General features: G+C 39.2%; 1 protein-coding gene across 9 annotated transcripts in view; it reads left to right on the forward strand.

Moving 5' to 3' along the window:
- The window catches only part of AKAP9 (A-kinase anchoring protein 9), a 216,142-nt gene that overhangs the window by 92,443 nt on the left and 104,203 nt on the right, over window positions 1-19,496 (forward strand). For all 9 annotated transcript variants that reach the window (XM_019533012.1, XM_019533055.1, XM_019533069.1 and 6 more), the window contains 8 exons: window positions 720-933; window positions 2,765-2,844; window positions 7,175-7,313; window positions 7,840-7,937; window positions 10,110-10,218; window positions 10,686-10,884; window positions 17,147-17,243; window positions 18,127-18,219. In XM_019533012.1, coding sequence (XP_019388557.1) covers window positions 720-933; window positions 2,765-2,844; window positions 7,175-7,313; window positions 7,840-7,937; window positions 10,110-10,218; window positions 10,686-10,884; window positions 17,147-17,243; window positions 18,127-18,219 — 1,029 coding nt within the window. The remainder of the gene's footprint in view (window positions 1-719; window positions 934-2,764; window positions 2,845-7,174; window positions 7,314-7,839; window positions 7,938-10,109; window positions 10,219-10,685; window positions 10,885-17,146; window positions 17,244-18,126; window positions 18,220-19,496) is intronic.

Consider the following 19,496-nt stretch of genomic DNA (forward strand, 5'->3'; position numbering starts at 1 on the left):
TCCAACCCCCCCTTCCCTCTCCCATTAAGGAGACAAGGAGGGCTGGCAGCCGTGCTTATTCAGAGGACAACACTATTGATGGGAGCTAACAGCTATTGATAATGCATTTTTAATAATATTTCTAACATCTACACTTCAGGCAATTTTTTTTTAATGTTTTTTCCTGCCTTCCCTCTCCCCAGCAGTTTTCAGGTCATTTTTGGCCACCTGTCAGTTTTCTGGAGATTTAGGGAAAACACTAAATTTTGGGCTTGCCCCTGAAATCTCCTGAAGCACAAATTCCAGTGGTCCCTAGATATAGGACTTAATCCAAAAGGCTTTGTTGGACTTTAGGAGACTAGGGTATAGTTGGAAGTGTAATTCTTGTCCTTATACCTTTATTTTCTGGGATAAGTTTCAAAGTAAATCAGTGAGATGAACTTTCAGTAACTACTGGTAGATAATTTAGTGATTTTGAACTTTTATTTTAATTTTGTTGGAGTTTTTGTGCATTTTAAATTGAGAACATTTATTTTATTCTACACAATTGGATTGAGAGTTTGTATATGAAAACTAGGTGATAAAAGTTAACAAATATTTAAATATTATAATTGTGTTTAGGTTTTGGTTGGACTTATTTAAAATTATTCACTAAAATTAACATATGTAATACATACAAAAAGTTTGGACTCTATTTTCTTATTTTTCACTTCCTGCAATATGTTTATTTTCATTCAAAGACTGATTTACAGCTACAAATGGAAGCCCAGCGCATTTGTCTCTCTCTGGTTTATTCGGCTCATGTAGACCAAGTTCGTGAGTATTTGCAAGCTGAAAAAGAGAGCGCGCTCTGCAGCCTTAAAGAGGAGCTTGTCTATAATCATGCACAGGAGATGAATGAGCTTAAGAAAGCACATCAGTTGGAGCTCCAGACCTTGAAAGATCAGCAAACAGGTAATTTGTTAAAAATGATAGTAGGCACATTCTAAATATAACAAAAAAAAAATCTTTGAAATGATCATATGAGCAGAAAAGTTGGAGGAAAAATCTGTAGTTGTCTAACAAAATATGTCTTTGCAGTTGATTTTTTTGAAATAGTAAATGCCTTTTCAAAGTGTAGTGTAGTTATAATGTATTATAAATAGGGACCTTTTCAAATAGTGGTCACATTTTTAGCAGAAATGGATTTGAGGTGGTTTCCATGAAAACCGGTAGTCCCTAATGATAATGTTATCAGAAGTCCTGTACATTATAAATATCATGCATTGTTACAGTTCAGAATATTTAGGAAAAAAATGATTATCACTTTTGTTCTGTGTTAATTGAGCAGTGGAAGATTATTTTCAAATTTTTTTTTATTAGGTTAATAATTTAAAAAGGTTTATGTAAGAAATGTTTAGGCTTGGATTCTGTAACGAAATCTGAGTTAAATACAGTAGCACAATATCTTTCTTGTCTGTTTTTGCACTTTTTGTTCCCATCCTTGAATTCTTCCTATAGCTTCCTATCCACCCTAATCAAGCTTCTGTGGCCTTCTCTACACATTACAGGTATTGTGCAATTAACTAGTCAATTCTGTACAGGCAACCTCTGCTTAGTGCTTTTAATTGGTTCCTGAAAAACTGAGTGTTAAGCAAAACCGAAAGTATTTTATGACTCAAGATGGCAACTGCAGTTGTTTTTAATGACCCCGGATGGTGACTGCAAGCGTTATAATGAAACTCACTTAGTGCTAAGTGAAATTAGGTATCAATTTTAAATGAGTGTTATAGCGAAATAGTGCTAAGCAAAACAGTGTTAAGCGGGGGTTGCCTCTAATTATCTTGAGACCAGATACACGTGCAAAGTACCTATCAAGCCATAAAAGCTTCAACCAGCTAAAAGTTAGACCTTGAAAACGTGCATTAACTTTATAGGTGGTTACTATTAAGCTTTAATTTGCATGTGTAACATGGTTTCCCCTGCAGGGCTCCCAGCCACAGGGGTGCACCATGCCCAGCTGGGGCTTGGAGTCCCCCAACTGAGGGGACTCTCAATTCCAGCAGCTGCCAATTATGGGTCCCAGCAGCCTCCCACAGCTGCCAGGACACACAGTCCCACAGCTGCAGATGCTGGGTCCCCACAGCCTGTCTCCAGGGGCTCATTGTGCCTGAGAGCCCAGTGCTGGGAGATGGTATCTGCCATGATCTCCCAGCCCTGGGCATTTCATGTACCCCCAAGGATGGGAGATCGCAGCACCTGTGATTTTCTTGGTGCATAACTCCCCCTGCATTGGCAGTAGGGCATAATGGGATCTAATGTACAATCCCACAGTCACGCCTCCTGTCATGCATGTGCATCATGGCAGGAAGCACAGTTGTGTGGATGGCACATTAGATGCCACCTTGTCTTTACCTACATGGGTAGAGGGGCCCTTTGTCACCCACCTCCAAAGCTTTTGTCTTTGCTTATCTCTTCACCTCACTCTTATCTACGATTCCTCCATTCTTGTTTTCCCATGTATTATCTTCTGACACAATCACTTCCTTTTCTTTTAGCAAATCTCTGTGGTATAACATATCAGTACATAGTTTTCCTTAAAACCCATTCAGCTACGTTAACTGAATCTAACCTACATGAATATTAAGCAGAAAAAAAATTTGTTTCTCATTGCTTTTATTTGTCTGTCTGTCCATCCTAAAATTATGAGCTCCTTAAAAAAGGGACTAAGTCTTTTTGTCTGTTGGGAAATGCATGACATCTGGTAATGCAATAAATAAATAAGCTAAATAATTTGTATTTGTAGATGAGGAAATTAGATCTGCAGCAATGCTTACAGAAAAGTTCAGCAAAGCAATATCTGAGGAATGTTCTCGGCTTACACAGGTAAGACCTTGCAAGGATCATTTTTACATGGGATTTTTGAAAATCAAGAACTACTTAGTTATAAATAACATTTCTTTTCCTTCTTTGTTTTTCACATCTATCTTAGCAAGCTTTTCTTGGAGCATTTTTTTCTTTTCCAGTACTCTGCTCCAAAGACAGATTGAGTTACATGGCTAGTCATCCAGGAACAGAATGCCTCCAAGCTATCTGTGCTGTCTAATTGCTGGCTTTGGGCACGTGCAAAGCAGAAGCAGCCAGAGGGCCAGGGAGGGGGCTTGTTCTCAGGTGGGCATCTTGTCGACCATGGTCAAGTGTAGATGTAGCTTAATGAACCAGAATATTTTCTTCTTCCTTCCTTTAATTCTTTGGCTCTTGATTTAGTTGTCTGCCTGGTGGTAGACTTGCATACAGGTTGGCATTCTGTTCCTGGATGCCTAGCCCTGCATATGTGGACAGCCACATGCATGCTCAGACTAGGCATATGTATGGGTGACAAAACATGAAACAGATGGAGACTTCCCATTTTTTTTCTTAATAGCTCAGTAACTAGAGTATTCTCCTGGGAAGCTGGAAGTCCTGAATTCTGGGGTCCCTTGTCCCTTTTGTGTGAGGGGGACCTGGAACCAGGACCTGTAGCTTTGCTGGCAAGTACCCTACCCACTGAACTGTGTGTACCACAGTCCTTTTACCATCTGGAGCCTAAGCCTGGTAGTCTTGGGTTTTAGCCAGCTACAGTTCTGGTAATCTAAGGCCTTTACAGGCGTGTCCAGGCAAATACGCATATGCGTTTCCCTGGGGACAAATACCAGCAGCACATAGTTGTGCCACTGCTACTTCTCCCCAGGGAATGCCCTGCACATGTGTTCTGTGGCATAGCAAATTGCCCTGGGTGGGGTAGGGGAAGCTGGCCTCAGCAGCCGTACCTGGGGTCTGGGGGCCTTCTGGGCATGCGGAGCCTGGCAGGCAGCCTGAATGTGGCTTGATCCAGCCAGGTTCCAGTTTTGGGCAGCACATGCTACAGCCACGTACACTGGCCTGCTTTTTTTAAAACCCATTTTCCTTTTTTTGTTTTTTTAGACACCAGGATTTCCTGGTATCTAATTTTGGCTCCACCCTGCAAATATGCAGCAAAGAGAACCTTTTCATATGCACTGCATGCATTTTGTGACCGTCAAAAGCCTTTGAGGCACAGCAGACCACACATGAGCACTCATCTGGATGCACCCTATGTGTCCACAAAGAACATGAGTATGGGCCCCAACCACAATTATGCATGTGCAGTTTGTTCAACTAGGTAGTCACACATAGTCATCCATGTGCACATGGCTGTGTGCCCAAAAATAGAATGCTAACCTTTGTGTGGGTGACATTTTGGCACTTTGGTCACCTAAAACACCATGTAAACAACCAAATCTGAATGCTTAAATGACCAGGAAAAGAATAGAATGTCACCCTTATGGTCAGAATTAATAAATTGATAACTTTTAATGCCAGTAGGAATGTTTATGATCACCTAGTGAGCCTTCTACATAATGCAGACCAAAGTGCCTAACCCTGTAATTTCTGCTTTAAATCTATAACTTTTATTTAAGCTATAGTATGTTTTAAATCTTTTTTAAAGATTTCTAATAATGGAGAATGTACCAGATTCTTAAGTAAACAGTTCCCAATGTTTAACTGTTATCACTGAAATAAGGCATCAGGTCCAACTAACACGTTGCCTCCTCCAGTAAAGCACCAATTCCGACCACCCCCTCATGTCGGTCAGCTGTGCAATCAAAACAAAAAAAAAATGGGGAAGGGAGGCAGTGTAGGGTAGGTCAGCAGAGATGGGAGTGCACCTGGTGGTATGGGGAAACAGGGAGAGTGATTGCTAGGCTCACAGGTGTGCATGGGCCCATGGGAGGGAGGAGCTTACCAAAGTTTGAGCCCAAGCCCCTGGGCTGGGGGAGTGGGCGTGGTTCCTTGAAAGAGGAAGGCCCATTGCTCTCCCTGTCTGTTGCGGAGCCACAATGGTCCCTGTCCGTGGCCACACCCAGCAGCTGTCACTGTCTGGTGTCTCCCCCCATGGATGCTTTAGTTCCATGTGCCTGTCCTTCCCTCCCCATCATCACCTCTCTGCATGTACCCGCCAGCAGGCACAGAATGGGCTCCATGGTCCCTAGCCACCAAAAGGAAAAGCTCTGCACTGCATGCTATCCTAGACTGGCCGCACGCACATGCATGTGGCACCCCCTGCTTCCAGTCACCCTCTCCTACTCCCCCCAGCCCAAGAAACCCCTTGCAAGCTGGAAGGCTGCCAACCTACAAGGTGAAACCTGGGTGTTTCCTGTATTTTTTCAATTTAAAAGATAAAATCTGTGTTCTAGTTTAAAGGAGAACATCTGTGTGTTTTCTCCCTTAAAGGAGAAAATCCATGTTTTCTGCATTTCTTCGCGGTGAACAGAAAACCCAGTTCCCTGGTCATAACGCATATTTTTTACTTCTCACTTAGTTATTTTAGCTTTCTCTAAACACTTTCCAGTTTTTCAACTACTTTTTTGAAGTCTAGGTACTAGAACTGGCCATGGTATTCCAGCAGTAATCTTACCGATTGTTTGCCACAGAGTTGCACTGGGACGTTATGTTCAATTGATTATCTACCAAAGTCATTGTTTTCTAGGGAGTAGTCTCGCATTATAAATATTACTTCTGTTCTTTGTTTCTAGGGGCATATGACCTGGGCATATGACCTTGCATTTCGCTGTATTAAAATACGTACAAGACATCTATCTATTTTGCATATAAGTGTTGGGGGGGTCTTTGTTTCATCAGGCACTACTAATCTTTGTCAATTATCACATAATTGTATTGATATTACAGTTGTAAGCCCTCTTTCCTGGCTTGTTTCTTTTGGTTCTACCTCTTTCTTTACACAGGTCTAATTTATATCTCCTCATGTTATTTTTCTTAAGTTCTGTTCTAGGAGGCACCTAAAAAAATTATTGATTCTATTTTCAGTGTTAATACTGTATAGTATATTAATCTACTTACAATCAGAAAGGAAGCAATAATGTCACTGTTTGTTACTACAGAGAACTGCTTCTGTAGCTTCGTTAATTACCTGACTAAAGTTTTCGTGAACTGTACTTGGGAGCTAGTATATAGAGAGATTGAACTGGGTTCTGTCAAATAAACTAGTAAATTAATTCTAAATGTAGACTCTATAATATTACTAGGAAATAATACTCTTGCAAGTACCATAGGTACTCTTAAGTCCAGCTGGTAGCAACACACAGGAGGTCATTCTTGGCCATTGCTCCTCAGCCCTAGAACTCCCTCCATGTTGAAGCCTGCCAGAGCCCAAGCCTGGACTCTTTCAGAAGTGTTGCAAGTCCTTTCTATTTGGACAAGCCAAGATGCTGTTTAGGGGATTTCTGCTTCATTTTGTTTTATTTTACTTTGTTATTTTGTTTGGTTTATTTTAATTTCCTTTTTAAGTTGTTCTGTCTCGTACTGTAAGCTGCCCTAAGCCTTTGTTTGGGAGGGCAGACTATAAATCGCTTTAATAAAATAGTAGTGCCAGAGCCAGAGAGAACAATAATAATTCTTGAGATGCCAAGTTAAGTTTATAGGCCGAGCAGCTGGATAATTTTTTCCAAATCTTGTAAACTGAAATTCAGAGAGAAACCCCACAAAGCCATCTTTGCAGTCACTTTTTTCGGCATATAGCTACATCTTCAACACAGTACCACTACCATGGAGAAAAGTTGCTTCCTTTGTATGGCATCTTTATGATAACCAGGATATTTTTCTGCTTAACCCAGTGGCAACAAACTTAATTTGTTTTTTTAATTCTGGGAGCGGGGATTGTGTTCACTTGCATCATTCCCTTTTTGTTCCACCTGTCCAATTTATATCCTTGATAATAGTACATACTGATCTTTGAAAAAATCTGTGTCCCCTGTTGTAGGACTCTCGTAATTTTTCTACAATAGAGGTTATTTCTCAAATGCAAAAGGTCAGGGAATCAGAATGAAGGTATGAGGCAATATGGATTCATCTGTGACCAACCACAAAGTAGGCCTTATTCTGCAAACTTTGCAAGATTTGGCAGCATCCACTTTAATGCTATGGCTTCTTTTTCCTAAAAAGACTCTACTTTCCACATTTTGTTCAGTCTATCCAAACTGTAAGGGTCTCTTATCTGAAAATTTTACAGACAGCTGCATACAGTGATTTCTACAGAAGATACTCTTCCATAGGTAGTGCTGTTTTTTGTTCTTAGTTTGCTTGTTTTTATAAAGCCATAAACTGTTTTCCTTTTTTGATATTCTTGTTTGTTATGTAGTCTTTGTGCAGTGTTCAGAGTGAGCAGTACTCAACTGACGTTGAAGTTAGTGATGGAGAACAAGAAATATCACATGCTGCTTTTACAGAGAAAGAGAACTCTAACCTCACATTGCCGGTACAGAGAGTTCAAGCTCAAGGTAAGATAGTGTGTGTGACATGCACGCGCACACACATGCACATGCGCGCGTATACGTGTCCCTGCCAGTAACTTTTAGGTTACGCTAATATATTTGTGGAAATTATTGAACTAAGCTAAATAATAATATTTAGGCTCAGAATTTCTGAGTGAAATGGATACAAATGTACTTAACTGACTAGTTGTATTTGAATATATATCAGTATTTTGAACGGTCTTTATTATGAGTGCTATACTGTACTTTCCTGTTTACAATGCTCATTACAGTGGAAATTTCATGTGGATTAGTGAAAGGGATGATTTTTCTCCTTACATTTCTGGAAAAACAGATTTTATCATAAACTATAAAAAGAGATGTATACAAAGTGCAAAATCATACAGGCCCCTGCCTATTTATGTAATCATTTTTATGGTAATTATCTCTTGTGACAAATATCTGAGCAATTTACCATATTAAAAGACCATGTACAGTGGTACAGTAATTGTAAATGTAATGGAAAATGTCACCATTCTGCTTTGTAATTTAGCCTTGCAAGAAAATATGCAAACTCTTCTGAACAAGATAAGGGAAGAGTGCAACAGGATGATGGCACTTCATACACAGTTTATGAGTGACTGCCAAAAGGTAAAGCTATGATCACAAAATGAATATGTATTAAATGCAATGAAACGTATTTCTTTAAGTTCCAATCCCGAAAGCACTTATGCCCTTATTTAAATGTATTCATGTCAGCTTCACTTTAAATGTAAGGCATAGTATATGTGCTGTGTTTGCAGGATCAAGGCCACAATTTTTAATATCTGTTTATTAATAACTTGTTATGTACCTGAACCTAAGAAAAGGAAGCAAAGTTTTTAAAATTAAATTGGGAACATTCTTAAGTATGATATTTTGCATCATATAAAACTAACTTGCCATTCTGGGTGAAAGAGAATATATAGTAGCATTTGTAGAGTGTCAAACAGTCTTCTGTGCCTAAATTCAACTTAAGTCTGTTAAGGTGACTACAAAGTTGATTTGGATTTGGCACTAAATGTGAACAGAAATGAAACTATCCAGATCCTTTCAAAAGCAGCTTCTTAAATTGATGCTTATGAACAAACTAGCTTAAATAAATATGAATAAATTAGCTTAAATAAAGTTAATCAAATTGTAAGAGAAGAAAATTTCAAATAATCTTGAAAACATCATTTTAAAAGCAAGTGTGTAAATAGAATACAGTAGTAAAATATTCATCTTCCTTAAACTAATTCAAATTTTTGTTGTTTGCTTATATGTCATCTAATTAGAGTTGAGTGAAATTTCTTTAGTGAATCATTTACTTGCTGAAAATGCAGTTTTGTCAGAAATCATTCAACAGCAATTTCAGAAATATGAAATGGACCGTTCAAGGTTCCTGGATATTTTTGTTAATAAGAACAAAGAAAACTGCCAGGTGTAAAAAAAGGAGCATGTCATTGCCCACCTAACCGAGTGGTTAGTTTCAAAGACCCCTTTGTTTCATCTGAGAAGATTGGGATCCATTTTGCATCTTGTCCCAAGAGAGTGCCTGGGTCTTTTTTGAGTGTGGATCTTTTTCTTGAAGTTGGATCTTGCAGTTGTCCCTTTTTTTTTGCATGGAGAACAATTCTGTAAGATGCTGTTTAAGTCATTCTTCTGAGAGGTGAGAGAGCTTGGTCTGAATCCCAAATCCATGTATTTTGAAATGCTCTAACCCCAGGGACTGTAAGTCATTTTAGAATGGATTGTGCTCTCTCTTTCTCTCCTCTTTGGAGTATTACTTTTTATAAAATACTTAATAGTAACTGGAATGGCAACTGAAGTAGCTTATTCTAAAATACCCTTCATTGTTCTGGGAGATCAATGACTTTGGTTCAGGTCCCCTCATTTAGAGTAGAGGCTTGATCATCAGTGTCACATCCTGAGTAACTTAATCAACCAGGCTGTTGGGTAAAAGAAAAGCTGCTGCTGCCACTATCTTTTTCTCTGGCTTTTTGGATGTACAGTAGCTTGTCACTTCCTTCACTTTTCTTAAAAGCACCTGAAAATAAAATGTTTTGTTTTACATCAGGAAAAACAATTCCCACACCTGTTTTTCAGTTTGGCAGCCGAAACACCCCCCCACCCCCTGCAACACATTTATTTATGGAGCACTAATGCTTTTGTAGGGATATAAAGTATGAACTTCGTATATGAATTGACAGTTGTCATTCTAAAAGTTCTTTGCAGCTATTGCCTACCTGCTTTTTTAAAGTAGAAGGGAGAGGAGTTCATATTTTATAGATACATACTGCTTTGTGAATCTATTAGCAACATGTATTTAATAGGGGTGTTATCAGCAGTTCTTCATCCATTACCATGAAAACAAATGCATCACCTTTTCCTGTGTTTCAGCCATCCATATCTAGGTAAACTCAAGAATATTCTAGAACTCAGTATACCTACAGAGTATCTTTTTTGGACAAATAGTACAGCATTCCTTCATACAAATATAAGATTATTTTGAAAAAATGATTACTGTTCTTATTGATGCAGCATCACTGGGAAATTTGAGAGTAGTATGGTACATTTTCTCCTTTTGCATATTCAGTGGATAAATGCAGTACACTCAGCAGTTAGTTTAGAAGGTAGTTCCAAATATAGGACAGAGGTGAGTAGAGAAATAAGTATTGTATAGAATAACAGTGCCCATGATGCATTTTCAGGATAGTTACAGTTTATATTCTTGATTTAAATATGCAATATTTTAATGATTATAATTTGTATATTTTCCTCTACCTGATTTTTTTTCCGTAGGTCAGAGAAAACCAAGTGTCATATGCTGAGTTTGAGCCTAGAAAAGATGATGAAATTTGTTCTCTACAGATGAAAACAGAATGCTTACAAACTCCTTCACAGGACTTTGGTAAAAAGATACATATGCTATTTTTAATATGTCTTCACCAATATAGATGGACTAATGGCTTTAATCTCAATTGGTTTCTAGTGGAGAAAACAAGTTTAACAAAATGACAGAACCATCAATACCATCTATTTTATTTATTTATTTATTTGTTTGTTTGTTTTGTTCTTTTAAATCTCTGGGATGTTGTTTAGAAATGTAACTGACATACTCTGAAACTAGACATTTCAGCAATGCTGAAAAATTGGATTATGTCTTGTTTTATTTTTCAAGAGGGAAGGATGAGTATTAATCGTACTCATTTTTAATGTATAAGACTTCTCTGTTAGCACAATTACCTTCATTAAAATTATATGAGTTCTCTGCTGTTACTGCTATTCAGTTTTTTATTATTATTTTACATAGAATGTTGACATGTATTAATATAATTAACTGACTTTTTTCTCCCACATCAAATGACCGATTTGTAGATGCCATGGTTAGAGAATCCCATTGGGAGGAGATGGAGGACCATAAGAGACAACTTGAAAAACAACATGCTCAAGAACTAGAGCACCTCCGGTCCTATTTCCAGCAGCAGTTGAAAGAAACTGAAGAGAGATACACAACTGAGATCATTCATTTACAAAACAGACTTCAGAATAACATTGGCTCTTCTGAACACTTCAGGTATCCATCATTTTTGTTGTCCTTTTGTACAATATTTACAGTTTTTTAAACTAAGCAACCATATTACAAATACTAATATTTTAAAAAGCTGATGTGGACCAGATTTTCAGCTTTTACTAGCAACATCAGACAGAAGTCCAGCCAGGGTAGCTGGCAACTTAGACCAGTGGCTCGCAACCTTTTTAGATTCAAAGCAATCCTTGTTAGACTCAAAGCGCCCCTCAGAAAATGCCAGTTCTTAGCTTTCACTTGTTTTTTGATTGTGGAAAAATAATAGAGCAATTATTCTGTTGCAAGAACTCAGAAAATCCACAGCATGTTTTGAATACTATGGATTCCTATTTGAAATTTTAGGGTTTCTCTTGTGAGACATGTAGGTATTTACCCACTTAACAGTTCTGATAGGCTCCCCAGTGTCAAGTTCACAGTTAGACTCGCTCCAAAGTATGGAAGGGAATGTGAGAAGCACAGGTAAAAAGGGAACATGTAGAAATCGCATGGGTGGCAGTGCAGGATGTATTACTGGTAAGGGAGAGGGTACGCAGCTGGGGATTAAACAGATCAGGAAAATTCCCAAGGGAAAACTGTGAGAACATAGAATCAACTTACCACGTGGGAGTGCGGGTGTGCAGAGAAGGTGTGGAAGAGTGGGGGGAGGTTTGCAAAGAGAACCTAATAGAATAATGTATTGATATACAAGATGGCAATGTATGGACTGGACTGAAGAGAGCAAATGAGCCAGCAAATGAAACTGTTGATAGTGTGCATGAGAGTGGCGATCTAAAAGATGCAAACCCTGTTGGTGTGCAAGGGACTATTCTTCACACCACGAGAATGCATGCAACTACCCACGCATGAACTGCAAATATACATTGATGGAGATAAGAACTGGGAACAAGTGGACATTAAAAGGCTGGGGAACACTGTTACAGGAAAATTCTAGGTGGCGGGTAGGGGGAGCAGGGGAAATAACAGAATGGGTTGAGAGGAAATTGATGAAAGCGTGACAAGCAATGCCATTTGAAGAGACAATGGTAAGGGAAGACTGTTGGGTGGTTATACAAGAACTGGTATAGAAATGCTAATATGATGTGAAATAAAAAGCGATTGTTGATTGTTTAAAATGGATATATCAAGGGAAGGGGAGATGTATCTTGTTGAGGCTATATGTAAGCAAGAGGCAAGTGATGTCAGAGGATAAGCACAAGGGTGAATGAAACAGTAATATGACAGGGGCAACGTTCTGGCCCAGGTCTCAAAGTCGGTCCACCCACCTGCCTATATGGAGCAGTCTGCCCAGTCTCTCCTGCCACGACTTTGCTAGATAATAAACTGGTGGTAACTGGTGGAAGCTTCCTATTATATGCCCCGATGCCAGGGGGCATTATCCACAGCTCCATACCTGCCCTACACCGTGGCCTGTGCTTTGCAAATTGGCATCCAGGTGTTTATTACATCTCACAGGTAGATTTCAAAGTATGTAAATGAGGAGGTTCTGTATATTTTGGGAAATGTTTTATGTAAAGTGCTATAAACTGTTCTGTTTTTAATATGGTGGGAGGAGATGTTGATTTTAATAAAATAAAAAAGTTGTTCATTCCAAGTGACTTTTTAAACAGGTATGTGCAGCTGAGGATGGGGAAAGTTTCTTCATCACCAGCTGCACATGCCCATTTAAAGAGCTGCCTGACACATGCAACTGAGGATGGAGCGCTTCCCTATGCCCTGTTCATTGTGTCAGGCATCTCTTTAAATCAGTACATGCAGCAGGGGGATAGAAGAAACTCACCCATTCCCTGCTGCACTCTCCCATTTTTAAGGAGGTGTTCAGCATCCTTGGGAGACAGAGCAGGGGCAGCTGGGTTTGGGATCCGGACCTGCCCCTAGACAACCCAGTTCTGCCACCTGTGGGTAGCTTTGTCCCAGACGCCAGGGTGGTCCTGTCCTGAATCCGGTTCGGACCCAGGGGTGTCCCCTCTCCAATCCTGAGAATCAGGCAAAACCCAGAACTGTGTTATGCCTAGCACCTTAAAGAGCCTTAAAGACTGCGGGCTACAGGGCAAGACTCTTTAAGGTGCCAGATCCTGGCAAACCCACATCCTGTTGCAGATAATCAGATGGTTTTACAGACATTTTTACAGACAGAGCAAGGTTGACATTACAGTAGAGTTTTGGGGAGGACCATCATCTTCGTGGTGTTGATTCTTCCCATCCAACTTAGAAGATCTTGCCAAGAATTCAGTTCTTTTTCTCATTTGTTCAGTGGGAGACACAAAGTTTGCTTTATATAAAAATGTGGTGTCTCTTGTAGTTTTAGTTCCTAGGTACTTTATTCACTTTACATGGGATTATACTCTGTAGAGAGATCTCATCACTCTCTGTATTAGCAAATATCAATCAATGCAGGGGACTTGTATTAATTTATAAGAAAATAATTTATTTGATATCCCAACAAGGTGCCATAGGTTTTTGTAGTGTGTACAACCACAGATACTTATGTATTTGTTTGGAATGTTTTATAGAAGCATATCATCTGCATATAACATGGCCTTGTGCTCCTTTCGTCCCAACATTACTCCCTTGATATCTTTGTTTTCTGTGGCTGGTGATGAATGTTTAAAAAAGCAAAGCAAAACAAAACAACCCCCCCTCCCCCCAAAACAAACAATACTTTACCAGAAGAGGAAGTGCATTCGTTTGACCTGGCTCCCCAGTTTCTGTATAGATCGGGTGCTTCAGCGGGCCTTTTTGGCACTTTTATCTATTACCATGCCATCACAGTTTTGTTAATGTATTCATTTCTGACTTAGTGAATCCTAAGATTGACACACGCTATACAATAGTATGTAGGAGCTGCTTATTATTCAAAGGAAGAATAAGAACGGTAGAAGTAGCTATAAAAAGTTGTTAGTTAAAAATGAAATGGCACTGGCTTCAAGAATTGATCAGGCATTCTGGATTCCTCTTTATTTTAGAACTAACTTATCTAAGACTTGGTATTACATAAAATAAACTATCGAGGGAAAATAAGCTATAAAAATGTTATAAATCCTAATGTCACCAAAGGTCATAACCCTCATGGTAGAAAAGATTACCTCTCTACTTTATTTAGTCTACACAATTCTTCTTTAGCAAGACACTTATTTCTTTCATTTTAGCAATGCATATCAGAGGAAGAATTAAAATAGTATGAGGCTATATAAGCCATAAATCTTAATATTTTGTATTCTGACTTAACATTAGGCTTTTATCATCTCTCTCATGAGCAGAGATAGCTAGAGATTTGTGCTTAGTCATATGAACTACCTGCCAACATCTGAAGATTTAGCATAACACTTGGAATATCAGATAGGGTTAACATCTGTCCGAGTTTTCCCAGACACGTCCTCTTTTTGGTGCCTTTGTCCAGGCAGCTTTTTAAATGTCAGTAAATGTCTGGGATTTTGCTCTGCTTTTGCTTTCCCAACACTTCCTGGCTTGCCTTAGCAAGGTGCTGCTTGGGGCTGGGGGGATTGGGGGCTGGACAATTAGAGGCAGGGCCATCACATGCATCTGCGCACGGTCCCGGCAGCTGCAAGCAAGTAAGTCTGTGGGGGTCAGGGCTGTGGGGGGTGCATGGCTGTGTGCGTGTGTATGTGTATGTACATGCCTGCCGGTGCTGGGGCTGCAGCAGGGAGGGGAGGCAGGGAAAGGAGGTGGGGGCATTCTTCAGGGGCAGCAGAGAGCTGTATGGGCAGTAGGGCTTGGGGGAGGGCACAGGGCTATGGGTCAGGAGTGAAGGGCTGGGGGGCTGTGACATGGATGTGAGAGGCACTGTGGGGGGTAGGGGACTGGGTAGGGAGCACAGGGCACAGGCAGGGCCAGTGAACTGTGAGTTGGGAGTGAGGGTTATCAACAGGGATTGGAGAGGGGGGTGCTGCAGGTTGAAAGTGAGGGGTCAAGGCATGGGCATATCACTGCATCCCGCCCCCCCTAGTCATACCCCCCAAGTGTCTTCTTTTTTGAAACTGGAAATATGGTAACCCTAATATAAGAAGCTATCTGATATGTCCTAGCATTGTGATATCTAAATGTAGATAGAACATAATAGACTTCTTACCTATCTTTCTCATCCAGATGTATGCCTTGTCTCTTAACAAGCCAGTTGTGTAATACAAGTCAGAGGAGCCGAGTATGTGGGGGGCCCCAGGGCCCTGCCCCGCCTTGGAAAGAGGGCGTTCACCTGAAAGGCATAAAACTTTCCACATGTCCATAATTTTACCCCCACCCCCAACAAAAATACAACTTGACGCCTATGATACAAGTAGGCCATGCATCTGACAGTGGGCAGCAAAGTAAATGGCTGCTTACAGATGTGAAAGAATAAAAAGAAAACTGCACTTTACTTTCAGCTCGTCGTGCCCCTGCACCAAGCCCAGCGCATGTCCAGAAGAGGTATCACATTCGTTTGACCTAATTTTCCCAATGTCTGTACAGGTAGGGCACTTCAGTGGAGCTTTTTTGGGTGCTTTTATCTTATAACTGATTGAATTAGTTTTAGATAAGTGCTAAAAAGCCCTGCTGAAACCATCTATATAGATATTGTGGAGGTGGGTCAAACTAAAGTGCTTCCTCTTCCAGTAAAACGCTGGTTTTTGATGTTTTTTTCATGTCTGGCAGCAGCCAATAGAATGCCATCCTGCTTGGTTATATAGCTCTTTCTTTTTCTGACCCACCTGGCACATTCAGCTTGTGAACGTGATGAAGGGAGGGGAGTGTAGATCCCACCCGAGGGTGAAAGATCACCCTATTGATGCAACTGATCATTCTCAAACTTACAGAAACTTTAAAAGTTTAAGATTACTATATGCATCTAATTCAGTGTTGTGAACTATTTTCCCTGGCTACTAAGTAGGATGGAATTAGTAAATCAATGCTAGTAAATAAAGTTGAGAATCTCATGCTAAGTACTGCCTGCCTTAGACCCAGGCTGTGTCATTTTGACCCACTTCTCAAAAATGTGGCTGACCCTGGGCTTAGACTAGCAAAATGTTTTGAGATTAAACTACGCATATTTTACTAAATAATTGAGTAGAATTTGTAAAAGTGCCTACCTGACTTAGTTTTTATTTATAATGCAGTTGAAGAAGTGATTGCAAATGCATACACGTACATTAGCTATTTTTGCTTTTGGCTTCCCATTCTAGATAAATCAATGGCAGCTGCATATGCACCTTGAAACACACAATGATAGAGAGCTGAGGTTGTGCTGCCTGAGGCCGCTGCCTCCACTGTCCACCTGGAGGCATGCATGCATGCACCTACTGCTGCCATGGAGCCCGGCCAACTGTTTGAAGCCTTCTGGTGGATGGGCTGCAGAACCTTAGTATCGGCGCCATGCCAATGGTGACTGCATGCGTGCCTTGGCACTCAGAGTGGGAAAGGGGACAAGACAGTGCAACCCTGGCCCCTCACCCACTGTCTGCCTGGAGCCATGCATGCAGCTGTCACCAGCAATGAGGATGAGGCTCCTCATGGCTCCCCCTAGAGTCTGCCCCTTGTATGCCAAGTCAAGGCATGGGTCAGGGTTGAGGTGTTTTTGGCACTTCAGACATAGCCTTAGAACCACAAGTCCTTTTCCAGTAAATAAGAACTGCACTCCTAATTTACTTGAGTTCTTTTGAAAATCCCAAACTCTGTGTTTAAGTTTGAGTAGCCAAAATGTTGTACTGCTAGCATATGTAACTACAGTATCCTAGCTCCATTTCCTATACTGTCAACTTCACTTTACTCTTCTAATTTGTCCTGTTCACTTATCCTGTATTGTTGCAAATAGACAATTGTGATAGCAACTGTACCAAGTAGGATGTAGATATGTCAATACACTGGAGTTGATGCTGATTGTGGGGGCAGTACTGCACAGAGATGTAGCTGGGCAGCACCAACTGGCATGGTGCTGATCACAGCTGCAGGATCAGCCACTGCTGGAGTCACGGCTCTTTTTGTGCCCCTCTTCCTGCCCTTCCCCCAGCTTACCCCTCACCTCCCCTGAGGCTGTGCCCAGTGCTGTGGCCCCAGTTAGTTGCCCCCTTTAGTTCCTGCAATACAAATAAAACAATAATCATTTTTCATTGTTCTGTTGAAGAATACCTAAGAGTTGGCATCCTATGTACAATTGTCCTTGCTCTGATAATGTTTTATTATTTATTCAACTGGCAGGATTGTGACATTTAAAGTGAATATTCTGAAATATTAAACTCCTTCTCTTTCTTTTATATTTTAGTATACCTGGAGACTCGCAGGTAAACATTAAAGAGGTCATGCCGAAAATGAAACACACTGAAAATGTTTCTCAACAAAGTACAGACAAGGCAGTAGAGGTACTGTGTAATTCAAAAATATTAATGTTGTTAAGTATTCTCACCATAAATTGTTTACTTATTTACTTAACATCATTGAAATAGGAGTTATATTTTATAGCAAAAATAAATTATTATAATTGTAATAGATTTTAAGCCATGAGAAATAACTAAATTAATAAGATGTAGGAAATGAAAAATATTGTTAATTCAGTCCATGAAAATGCATTTATCAAAAATTCTGATGGGCAGTAAAAATTAATTGCTTTTTCCATGTACCAAAGATGTATTTGGGTTGTGCCTCTTCCTGCACATGTTGAAGGCAGTTCTAGTGTTCCTAGCTGTTGTGATTTTTTTTTTCTCTTCAGTCTTTCAGATATTATAGGTTTTCTTATAAGACTACCTCCAGAAGTTATGGGTTTATGAGAGATTCTCAACATTTATTTTAAAAGTGTCTAGACTTTGAGGTTACAGAAGATATGAAATGGTAATTCTTAAATGCTCAAAAAATAAAAGACCAATTAAAAGATATGGTATTTTAAAGTAACTGCCCTGATTCTTTGGAATCTGGCTTATGATCTTGAAACTTTTAGCAGTGGTGATACTGTAGCTTAGGCATGCTGAGGATTGTGATGTGGTCATAGCCTTTCTGTTCTTTTCTCTCAGAGTTCAGACAGTATTGGAGCATTGAATTGGTACATATGTTTTAGTCTTGCTTTTATAGCTGCTTATGGAGAAGCAGTAAGAAACTTCTTTTACTTATTGGCCAAAATTACTTCAACTAACTTGAAGCTAATCATAAGGAAGAAAATGTTTAGAACTGTCAGCAGCTAAGCTAAAACTTCTAGAATTGATGCAGCAGAAGCAAGAAATCGTTTAAGATTTTTTGACATTTGTATTGCAGTTTCCTAGTGAAATAGAAGTAAAAAATGAAATGAATATTATTCAGTTATTGGAAAAACAGTACCAAGAACGATTAGAACAAGAAATGGCTAAGGTAAAACTTTACAATAACTTTCTTAAACTGGATAACCTTGTGTTTTTACTTATCATTTCTTGCAGCTCAGAGAACTTAGAGAACAAATATATTTTTATCTTTATTTATAAGGAACTGTTTCATTCTGTTTATGAATGTGGAAGAATCTTGTAAAACTTATATGAAACACTAAGCTTTTGACATGCTTTGCATGAAGCCTATACAAATCCTACTTTATTTTTCTTTTCTTTTTTATTCCTTTAGTGTGCACTAGTAAACCTCTTTATTTTCTTAACAAATATCCATCTTCTTGGTTGTCCTATCCCACAAAAACCTAAAACAATCAATGGTTAAAGTTGGTTCCTCTGGAGAAACTAAGGGCATCTTCACACATGCTTCAAGGTGGGTGAGGGAGGGGGCGCTTTAATTAGAGCCGCTCTTGTGAGTAGTTCTAATTAAAGCGGCCTCATTGTCTCATGTATTCAGTATCCCACATTTCAAAATGGTAGCAAGGGCACTTTAATTAAGCTCATTTGACAGGCTTTATTTAAAGCACCCTCACCAATATTTTGAAGTGCAGAATGCTGAATGCATGTGACACAGACTGCTACAGCATACTAATTAGTATGCATAGGAGCAGGTGTCGGGCACATGTATAGATGCCCTATGTGTATTGCCATTAACTGATATTTTTAGGTGTCTGCATCTTCATCCAGCCGTATTCTAGTGTCCTCACATTAGAAATTATTTAGAAAGTTAGGAGAGAAGATTCTTATTTGTTTGCACTCTAAATTTTGTTGTTGATTTTTTGTTTTGTTTTGTTTTCCTTAGGATTTGGGTAATGTGACATATTGTATAATATGAAGGGTACTATTTAGATTTTATAAACAGTTTTCACTAGAACAACTATGCCATGTTTGTTTTTTGATGAAAGAAATTCCTCTCATTCTTGCACAGTATATTTTCAATTCATTTACTCATTAGAAGTATATGAAGATTTTAGGGAGACAAAATCCATCTCCTTTTATTCTAAGACCACATACTTAAAAAACAAATGATCAGTCATCAGATTAATAAAAGATACTTTTTGAAAAATAAACAGATACTTGCATGGTTTGTAGTCAGACTGTAGAATTCAAGTTTTTGAGATTTTTTTTTTTTAATAGACAAGATGGTTTAAATCCCAGTAATATTTCTCTATTTTAATACTCTATTTTAAAAAGAAATATCCTTGAATAATTGCTGTGCTTTATTTATAGCTTTTTATATTAAAAAGATTTAAACTATTATTTTAATTG

Source organism: Crocodylus porosus, unplaced genomic scaffold (genome assembly GCF_001723895.1).
Source record: "Crocodylus porosus isolate Cpor-Errol unplaced genomic scaffold, CroPor_comp1, whole genome shotgun sequence".
In the NCBI taxonomy this organism is placed as follows: domain Eukaryota; kingdom Metazoa; phylum Chordata; order Crocodylia; family Crocodylidae; genus Crocodylus; species Crocodylus porosus.